This window comes from Ammospiza caudacuta, chromosome 18 (assembly GCF_027887145.1).
Source record: "Ammospiza caudacuta isolate bAmmCau1 chromosome 18, bAmmCau1.pri, whole genome shotgun sequence".
Taxonomy (NCBI): Eukaryota; Metazoa; Chordata; class Aves; order Passeriformes; family Passerellidae; genus Ammospiza; species Ammospiza caudacuta.
The window spans coordinates 4477910-4488311 of NC_080610.1; the positions used below are offsets into that span (position 1 = coordinate 4477910).

Genomic DNA, 10402 nt, shown 5'->3' on the forward strand with positions numbered 1-10402 from the left:
CTGGCTCTGAGCACTGTCCCCCTAGGGCTCTGCATCAAGGCATCCTCACAGCTTTTCCATGCCAGCAGCACCCCCTAAAATGAGGTGAGACCCTCAGTGTGTGGTGCACCCCTGACACAGCTCTCCCTGCAGAGCCCCTGGCTCAGCCCCAGCCTGTTTCCAGCCCTGTGCTTTCAGTCTGAGCTCTGATACCCAGCAGGACAGGGATGAGACATTCAGCCCCTTGAAGGGGAATTCTGTGCCAATCTCTGGCCATGCCACCTGCCAGTTGGCAGCTCCAGGATGTGGAGATAAAGCAGGAAACACAGTGGTTCAGCTGAGCAGCTGTGGCATGCATGTTTATTCCTCTATGTGCACTGGGTTGCTTTGCCACAGAAAGCTCCCCATGGAGAGCTGGTTGTGAATAAATGTGTGAAAACGCAAATTACAAAGTGCTGCCACTGCTTCTTGGATGAACTCTGATGGGAACTCAGCAGGAACAACCCCAGCACACCCAGCTGCTCCCTGCCAGCTCCTGGTCCCATGGATAGGAGAGGGGCTCTGGGCAGCACAGTGCATCCAGCTCATCCCAAAGCTGGGAAGTGCTCCTGGGCCCCCTACAGATGAGGTACATGCTCAAGGAGCAGACCTAGAGCCCCCACATCTGCAGTTTTCATAAAACTGAGTTCACCAACCAGAGAGGATGACACAACTGAAATGAGCCTTTCCTTGCACTGAATGAGAAGGCTCAGGGCTCTCAAAGGGTATTAAAGGGATGAGCTGCTAATTCAGCCAGAGGGACCAGCGTAGTTATGATGCTCAGTCAGGGGACACCTGCCCTGCAGTGAGCCTGTCTCCTGTCAGGTGACACAGCAGACTCAACACTCTCCTCAGGAGGCCCTTGCTGTAATCTCAGGTGTTTAGAGCAGCACTCAGTACCAAGACTCAGACACCAGACTCTCTCTCCACCATTTTCAGTTTGCCAGCCTCCCTCTGTGTGCAGGCTGCAGATGGTCAGCCTGGGATGGGCCCTGCAAGCTGAAGCTGCAGCTGCACAGATGGAACCACAGCCCTTCCCCGTTCCCTGCGGGTGATCAGTCTCACCACAGCTCTGTGAGACATTTGTGCTCACTGTTCCGCAGCAGTGTGCTGGAAGGAGAGGTCCCCAGGTGTAAAGCATCGCCTGGAAGATGCTGGTGAGCATCAGCTGGGGCTCCACGGGGCTCAGGCAGCAGCAGGGAGCTCCAGCAGCAAAGCCCAGCCACATGTGGAGATAACGAGCAGCACCACAGCTAATGAGGCCATTGGTGCCTGGGAGGGAAGAAGGAACAGTTACTCCCACAGAAAAGCATTTGTTCTCTCCTGACCTAGCAGGACAACACCTTCCTTGCAACCACATCCTGTATTTTACCTCAGCTTCTGACCACAAAACCCAGGTAAGCATCTTGGCATGCTCCAGGCAGCAGTGTGCTGAGCACTGAGCTCAGCAAAAGCTTCCCTCACTTCAGTGACTCTGCCTAAATAAGTGGTAATTATTTTGTTGAGGTAAGGATGCAAAAAGCAGCTGGAAGCACAGGCTTGTCTAATCTATTTTTTATTTCACACACTTCAAAACCTGTCAAGGCCCTTTTCTTTTGCACTGCCAAGGCTCTTTTCTCAACTTATAATTCATTTCTCATCACAAGCACTAGGAAGATAAAGGAGTTTGCACTGTTTGAGGCAGGCTGACAAGCTCCTTAGTGGACAACTGCTGACAAAGATGTCAAAAATATAAATTGTTTCATCTTAAGAAAATAAACAAGATTAAACATTGCCTTTAGAGATTGCTCTGCTCCTTACCAGAGGATGTGACTCGAAGCTTGGAAGAGGCAAAGTGCCTCAATACAAACTCACATGCAGTCCCTGCATGAAAAAGCCTCCAAGGGCAGCTGGCAGGAGGCCCAGCCACCCCAGCTGGGGACATTATCCACAGATAAGAGAACCTGTTTTATAGTTTATTGGCCTTAAGCAGGTGCTCTCAGCATAGATGCAGGTTTAAGGCCGCCAAGGGACACTTCACAGAACAAAACAGGAACACTGCTGGCTGAGGCCAGTGCTCCAGAAGGCCACGACTGCCTCTTGATCCACCTTGAGACACCAAGTACTTGGCTGTGACCCTATGCTGCTCCTCTCAGACCTGACAGGATCCCACTTCAGTGATGCTGATTCAAAACCAGAACAGCCACTAAACTCAATAACCACACAGGAACTCCTCTTCAGCAGAAGAGACCAGAGGAAAGTCAGCTTTTACTCCATTTACTCCTTTTCCCAAAGGCCAGCACTCCCCCTGCTGCATCCTCAAAATCAAGTGAGCCACAATGGCACTGACATTTCCTCCCACAGGAGCAGCAGGTTCATTCTGCTTGCATGCAGGGTGTGTCACAAAGGTGGAAGAGAGGCACTTTGCTGCTTTCTGACTCAGCTTCTGGGGGGGTTATTCCTCCCAGTCCATTTCTGTGTCAGTCTGCCCCACATTGGACACAGTGATGGGAAGCATTTGAAAAGCTATCAAAAATGATGTGGGCCTTATTTAACCTGTGTAATTCCCCTGAAATACATGGTGTCTCAACAGCAAAAACATGGCACAAAGTATGGGAAAAAGGCTCTTTCCCAGAGGAGCAGAGGCAGCTGCCTTTGAGTTTCAATGTCAGACTTCTGAGCAGAGCTTTGTTCTTGATCCCCTGAAATCTTTTGGTTTGCAGAGCCAACAGTTTGATGTGTGCACCTTTGTCTGAACTCTGCTGCAACTGAAAAACTGAGCAAGTCACAACCCATCCACTCACTTTACCAACAGCTCTTTGGGGTTTTAGTTTTTCAGAAACTGCAATGGAAAGAGAGCCAAGTGGAGGCCAAAGGAACAGATCTGATGTGTAACCAGATACTCAGAGACAGGAGCCCAGAGTGTCTGCAGGTGCCCTTGCCTGGGTCTCAGCCCTGGACTGGCCCATCCCTCAGCTCCAGTGTGAATCCCAGTGTTTTACAGTGTCACTGGCAGCCCTAAAGCTCCTGCTAGCACCAGGCCAGGTGCTCTGGAGCTGGTGAACACTTGGCTCTCACAAGCAGGATGGCAGGATGCACCCCCAGAGCTCCTTCCCAAGGTATCCAGCTCAGCCAGGCTCAAATGAAGCCTTGTAGATAAAGTGACATCTCCTACATGGACCCTCTCAAGAAGAAACCCTCCATCCAGAAACTCCAGCATGTCCCATGGTATAAATCTCTACCTAGGTTCAGGATTAGACTTCATGTATTTGGAGTCCAATTCTGACATGAAAAGCCTCTAATGAGTTCCCTAGAGCTTCATCCACTTTCTCCATGTCAAATTTGGATCATTAACTGGAAAAGAAAAAAGAAAGGTTGCAGTGAAAAGACAAAACAAAGCCAATGCTAACAAGTACCAAGAGAAAAGGAAGAAGCAACATTTCCTCTAAGTGCAGCCACTCCTTTCCACAGCACTCCTGCTGCTACATCCAAGCTGCCCTCAAAAGCATGAGGTGAGCAAGACTGCAGGCAAATGACACACTCCTGTCTGGTTCTGAGGATGCATCTGATGTGCCCTTTGATATAGTGCACTTCAAGAGGAACAACACTGACTTTTGGCTGAGCTTTGCAAAAACAGGCTTGTTGTGGAGCTGTTTCAGAGACATGAGACAGAAAGGAGCTCATCTGATCATGAAGCAACAAACAGCAACACCTCTTTGTTAGAGAAAAGTGAAAATCTCCACATGCTGGGTATGGTGTCAGGGAAAAACCCAATTCACCCTACAGTTTACTTGAGATTTTAGGGGAGTGTAAAGATATCAATAAACATTCTAAAATGCCACCACGTGGGTCTGTGCATTGTCACAATATCAGCTTCACCGCATGTCTGCTGAGGGCCATCAGCTGCAGTGCTCCAAAACCTCTCTGAGGCTCTGGGCTCCACTCTCTAGCAACATTTTAGGCACCAAGGGACAAAATGTAGAAGTTTTGCCTCACAAGCAGTAGCTTGCTCAGGATTAGATGTGCCAGCATCTCTCCAGTGAGCTGGAATTAGGGCAAACCCCCAACCACACAACAGACTTGAAGTCCCCAGGAAAGGGAAAATGAAGAACAAATTAAATGCTCACTGCAAGCAATTCACCCAACAAAAGAACAATGATAGTGTTTTTCTGCAATTCTTTTCATTTCTCCCAGCATTACTACACATCTTCTGGATACAATCTGTTTCCTTGCCAGGGTTCAGCATTCTCCCTTGAATTAACGATGCTGGAAAATCTCCACTTTTCATAGGCTCCGATAGTCTGTGCTGAGCAGCAGAAGGCTGCACAATACTTGCTTATGCAATGACTGGTCCTGTGCCAGGAATAATAGCCTGCTACTAGGAACAAGCAACTCACACACAAATACTTTTTAACCCAAATACTTTTCTCATTAAAACTCTGAATTAAGTGGCATAAACCCACCCCAAACCTACTACTCATACTGCACACTAATGTCAGCACTAACTCCAGGAGGAGTGAAATAATCCCACACCCTGGTCTGTGAGGAACAGTGACCATGAGCAGGGAAGGGTGGCATGTTCTTATTCACCACCTCCAAAATACTCTTGACTCTATCAAGAGCTCTCATTACAGGTCTAGGCAACAACACGACACCTGGGCATCAAAACACAGCTTGACCTGGAAAATATTTGCAGATAGGCAGTGCTTAGCCTGCTTCAGCACACTGCAGTCCCCTGGCAGCTCTCCTGTCTGCAGGTGTGAGCAGGTGAAGCCTCCTCTCACTTGTGACCTGCACTCACTGACCCACCAGCACCTCTTCAAGGCTGTTCCATGACCATGCTTTTAAAGTGGTATATCTGTATTTCCTTCCAAAGAATCTCTGAAGGCAGGAGGGTCCTGGAAAGTTTTATCTAAAGTTGGAGGAGGAAGATCAGATCTGTCTGAAATTAGTTTGGCTGCAATAAGGTGCAAGTCCACATCTAAATGTCTGCTTCTGTCAGGATGGAAACAACACAGACCCCTGGGAGAACTCTTTCCCCACTTTTGGCCCTTGCCTGAGAAATAAACAACTGAATCACTGACACTTTCTTGTAGACCTCAGAATTCCATCCATTGCTACCTCACCAAACCATTGGTCTACTGGGACATCAGTCTTCCACCCTTGCTCACATTTTACTGGCAAAAGAAACAGGACACATCTACTTTACAGGAAAGCTCAAGTAGCAAACAGATACAGACTGGACAGTTATCCTGACTACCAGCACCAGAAATTCACATTTCCCACTCCATTCTGCCCTTCTAGAAGAGCATTGAAAAATGAACTAAAGAAAAGTACAACTTTAGGATCGAATACAAGTTAGACATACCTGGAGAGAAGAGCTGCACATGTATGGGATGAAAGCACCTGGTCAGTGAGGAAAGATCCTACAGTTCTATGCAAAGCAATTTTTTTTCAAGTGATACTTTCTTGAACTTTTCTCTGATGTTACGCCTTGTTTTCATACAAGAGCACAAGTGTGGTTTTGACCCTGGAAGACCAGGTGAATTCCCACCTGCACCTCTCCACACACCATTTTGGACACCTACAGTACAGATTCCCTGTCCCACCAGTACTTCAAAGGCACCTGCACTGGTGTTATCAAAGGGGCAAGTTTGGAACAAGGCTTTAGGCCCGTGCTTGTGTCTCTCTGCCAAAAGCAGGAAATTATGGAGAGCCCTGAACCCACTGAAGAACATGAGATTTATAAGCCCACACAGTGTGATGGCAAACAATGAAAAGAAATGCTGCAATCTGTGATTAAAAAAAAATTACAAATAAATGCAGATGTTAAAAACAGCTGCATCTCTCCTTAGTATCTGCCATCCCAGGGAAACAGATTGCTTAAATTACTGAACTGAGGAATCTGCATGATTTAAGTGCATTTGCCAATTAGCCAAGTACCAGGGAAACACAGCATCAATCAGCAGCTGGAATAACCCAGCCATGCAGGAAGTCAGCACTCAGGAACACTGAAGAAGAAAGAAAATAAGGTGAGTGTTTTCATGCTAGTTTATAAGAGCCCTTGAGTTTATGGACTTTATAGCAGAAGTCACATTTCTCGCATTTTTCTTTTCCAGAGGGTTCTGGTTTCTTGAGCTTCATTCTCTTCCCAACAGAGCCATCTAGTGGGTGAGACCTCATCTGTGAGGAGGAAATTTTTATTTATCATGCTGTAATAATACACACAGTACAGGAAGGCACTGGAAAGCAGCCTGTAACAAACCAGCATTCCAGTTACTCCAGTCAGAAATTGCTAAGTGATGTTTGTCTTGGCTGAGACTTTCCTACCAGTGAAAAACTTCAACATTTTTAACACCAAACTCACAGTATCCTTCTGAAGAGTTCATCCTAGACTCAGCCTCAACCTGAAGCCACAGGGCAAAGCTTTTTGTTTTTGCAAAATCCAGTATCTTCTTCAGAGCTGATACGCATTAGAGAAGTTACTCCAAACTTCCTAAAGCAGATACAGTTTGTTCCATCAAACCTCCTGAGGAAAGTTACTGTTTCTCTCCAAAATTCGTGCTTGTCCCCCACCCTCAGTGCTGCTGAATGCCACATCCACGGCTCCTGAGAGAACAGCAGCTTGCTTGGCATTGCTCAAGAAGGAGAACAGAACTTTAAAAAGAGGTGAGCCAGTCAGCACCAGTGGAAATGGTCCCTGTTTGTGAGGACTGCCATCTTTTGGACACATTCCTCATGAGAGGTACAAAATGACACTAAAATGCTTTTAGAGTTAGGCTCAAGCATCCCTTACACACATTCTAAGGAGGTTTCCATTGCAAATATTCAGGATCACTACCACCCAGAAGAACATGCAGCAGGGCTTTCCCTAGAGACCAAATACAGCTTTATTTACACACAATTCAACAAGTTAATACGTTAGTTCAACTTTCCTGTCTGCACACAAGGGAGAGTCTTCACAGCAATCCAGGCAGAAAAGCAAGAGCAGCTCTTCAGTGTGTGTACAGACTGGTAATTGACCTTATGCAAGTAGATTAGGTACACAAGGGTTACATTGAAACATTTCAACCATTTAAGTCAGTAAAAACACCCAGGCCACACTTTAATGAAGTTACAACTAGATTTAGCTTCCTGCAGATCAGCTGATCTACACACAACTGCGTACAGATAATAAGATCAAAAGCTGAAGTTGATAGTGAGTTTTGTTCAAAAATCAGCATTTGGATTGAGCTGTGTTTAATGGATAACTATTTATAAAATTTCTCACACACCTGCACTGCCTTTCAAATCTACAAAGCATTTCAAACTTATCCTGGAAAATGCCTATTTTATATTCTGTCATCTTTTCTCAGACACAGGGAAAAACTGCTAAGAAAGTCAGAATAGATTTTTTCACTGCAAATATAGAGTCAAGCTATCAAAGTTGTGTGTTCCTAATGAAAAATTCTCCCCATATCCAAAGAGAAAGATAAGAAATGCAAGAATACAAGTACAATATAGAGATCTGAAGGTGGACCTCTATCTATTGTAAAAAGCTAAAGAACACAGTGCTCTGCTTCTCAGGAAGCTAACTCTGTTTTGCTGTACTTTCCATAAATTCAGCTGCTAATAAGACTTTATAGTATGACTTAAAATTCTTCATTAAGAATGCCTTCTAATTCTTTAGAGAATAAATGACAGCAGGATTAACAAGAAAAAGGAAACATAATGATCTTCAAAAACCAATGCATCACACAAAGTGGTCAAAACTAGATATAACAAAGTCCACTATTTTCAAAAGCTGGCTTGAGTTTGAAATATTTGCCCAATAATTGTCCTGTCAGGTAAGAGCAGACGAGTTTTTGTCAGAAACATTTATTAAACAAAACTGATACCAATGCACACAAAGTCAAGTTAACACTCCTAATAAAAAAAGCAATTCAGCCAAGACCAAAATTATCTTCTCTTCTGGAAGATGTTGCCACGGCCCATCCCACGGCCTCTTCCTCTTGCAGCCACTGAAGAAAGAAAACATCAGGGATGACATGAATTTGACATGCCTGCACATTTATCTCAACAACCGACAAGCAAAACATCAACAAAACTCAAGGTCTCTTGCTCAGAAGGCAGGAAATGCTCAGAAAGTGAGGTGAGAGCACAAAGTGTTCTATGAGAAGAGCCAGATCCTAATGGTCCCACAGCTCCTCAGAACAACTGCAGCAGATACTCACACATCTCATGTTCCTTCTGACACACAAATCTGTGCCACCCAAGACACTTGGAACCCCACGCTCTTGCAAGGTTTTGTAACACTACTCAGTAAGTTACTCCCCCACACAAACGTTACTGCACACTGTAACTCTGTGGCACACGACTGTTACTGAGCTACCTAAGAACCAGACTGATCCCCTGAGGAAGGCACAAATGAGAGTGAGCTACAGAAAAGGTAATAATTACAGCTCCCCAGTAACTTCGTAACTAAAGCTGCTTTCCTACAACAGCTCAACAAGAACACATGAATCCTTCCCCAAGCATTTCAAACAGCTGGTGGCCACAACTGCAAGAGAGCAGAACTCTGTTAGTTTAACAGAAAGGCTAGGCTCTGTTTACAGGGCTACTCACTACCTCTAAATTACTGCAGCATCAAGACTAAACAATTGGGACAATTGGGACAATTTGGGTAATTGGGACAATTTGAGTCTTGACTCTCACTTTAAGATAAAACATACAGAAAAACACTGTATGAACCAGTAATCTTTCCACTTCTTACTGCTTAATCTCCCCAGTGACAGAGATAAGTTTTCCAGTTCTACAGAAAAATAGGGGGAGGGACCTGGAACAAACTGTACATACCTTGAGCTTTGAGAATAGCTGCTTTCCCTCGGCCAGCTCCAGAACCCTGGTTTTTATTCTTCATGCTCTTTAGCATAGGAGCATTCTTCAACATATCTGGTAAGATGAGAAACCGTATCTTGCTCCCCCTGATGTACACCTGCTCGAGCTGTGCCACCCGGCCATCTCTGTATGTCACTGTTATGTTGGACATCTGCAAGGGAAAATCAGTCAGTGCTCAGACAGCCCTCAGCTGTGACACAAAGCATCATGACCATTCAAACACACCAAGGACTTTTGCTGTCTCACCAGTTTACAAATCAGCTTTATCAGCATCATTATTTTTGTTTTCTTACATGCAAATAGTTTTAATAAAGCTATTTTAGTACTAACTATTAGGAAAGCATTCTGATTTCCACGAGCACTTGCCTGAAGTCAAAGTTAGGCCCTCTTGGAATGACTACAGTAATGTACATTAAATAAGCTTTCATTTCTTAAACCAAAGGTTTTTTTATTCTTACACTCAGTGGCTTTAAACAAAGAACCCTGGAAAAACACTGTTCACAGGACAGACTTAAAAATCTCTGATCCTACTGACAGGGATGCCCAATCCTACTCTGAAACTGGAAATAAGCTCTGGCCTCTTTGGAGCATTCTGTAACGCTCGCTGAATCCACTTCACCACAGTAAAAAACAGCATCAGTACAGTTTTTTTTTAATCCCAGAACTAAAAGCAACAGTCTTTAATCAAGTTTTCAGCCTTCCAAGGCCCAGATCAGCCAACCTTCCCTCCATCCTTGTGAAACAAAAGATACCTGACAATTCATGTTGTCTTCAGCTTCGATAAGTTTGCCTCGATAAACTTCTCCAGTGTTGGTCTCGCAGGTCACGATGTGGCCCTCGGCCTCGTGCAGGACCTTGATTGGCACTCCGATCGACATGGCCGCAGTGCTGGGGCTCTACACCTGAGGCACCGGGAAAACAAAAGCGTTTATTACAAAGAAAGATGTAGAATAACTTCCAATTACACAATCCATCATCTCTTCCAGTAGAGTGAAGAACCAATTTTCTCACATTTTTAATACAACATGTGTTTTGACTATGCATCAATAACACTTCTCTAGAGACGTGCCCATGTAGACGCTAAACATCAGCAGCCAGTCTTTTCCAGGTCTCTTCTGGGAAATTCACTGTTAAGGACCACAGAACAAACCACTCGTACCTCCAAGGGAAGGGCCACAGGTGGATCCCACAGCGTTACGGCCCCTGCGAGCCCCGCGGACAGCTCGGCCCCGCTCGGGGGCCCCGGGCCCGTTCGTGAGGGAGCCGCGGCCACCCCAGCCCTCCCGCGCCTCGCCGCTCCGACCCGGCCCCCTCCGGCCCCTCAGGGGATGCGGCACCGCCCGGGCACCTCCCCAGAGCGCCGATGGAGCGAGGGCGTTCCACAGGGAGCCGAGAGCCCCGCGCCGCACTCACCGCCCGCGCCGCTCTCCCTAATGGCCTCCGCCGCCTCCCGCCCTGCTCCGCGCGCCGGAACCGGAACGAGCGCGGGGGGCGGTGCAGCCTCGTCCCGTCCGCTCCCGCTCGGGGC

At 46.2% G+C, this 10402-nt stretch overlaps 1 protein-coding gene across 2 annotated transcripts; it reads right to left on the minus strand.

Moving 5' to 3' along the window:
• Positions 1–6836: 6836 nt before the first annotated feature.
• Positions 6837–10349, minus strand: SNRPD3 (small nuclear ribonucleoprotein D3 polypeptide). Of its 2 annotated transcripts, none has more exons than XM_058816787.1 (4): positions 10034–10182; positions 9627–9776; positions 8833–9025; positions 6837–7997 (listed from the first exon to the last, which is right to left on the minus strand). In XM_058816787.1, exons 2-4 carry the CDS (start codon positions 9750–9752, stop codon positions 7936–7938), a joined length of 381 nt encoding a protein of 126 aa, XP_058672770.1. In that variant the 5' UTR covers positions 9753–9776; positions 10034–10182; the 3' UTR covers positions 6837–7935. The 2 variants fall into 2 exon arrangements, with proteins under 2 accessions (XP_058672770.1, XP_058672769.1); XM_058816786.1 differs by lacking the exon at positions 10034–10182 and adding an exon at positions 10288–10349 and having other exon boundaries at positions 6843–7997.
• Positions 10350–10402: the final 53 nt, after the last annotated feature.

What these genes read in the sequence shown, in the direction of transcription:
- SNRPD3 (XM_058816787.1), bottom strand. Translation starts at nt 9,752, where the DNA reads ATGTCGATCGGAGTGCCAATCAAGGTCCTGCACGAGGCCGAGGGCCAC. An exon ending in AAGACAACATGAATTGTCAG is followed by an intron (nt 9,026 to 9,626) that starts GTATCTTTTGTT and finishes TTTCCCTTGCAG; the next exon opens with ATGTCCAACATAACAGTGAC. An exon ending in AGCTATTCTCAAAGCTCAAG is followed by an intron (nt 7,998 to 8,832) that starts GTATGTACAGTT and finishes TTCTTTCTTCAG; the next exon opens with TGGCTGCAAGAGGAAGAGGC.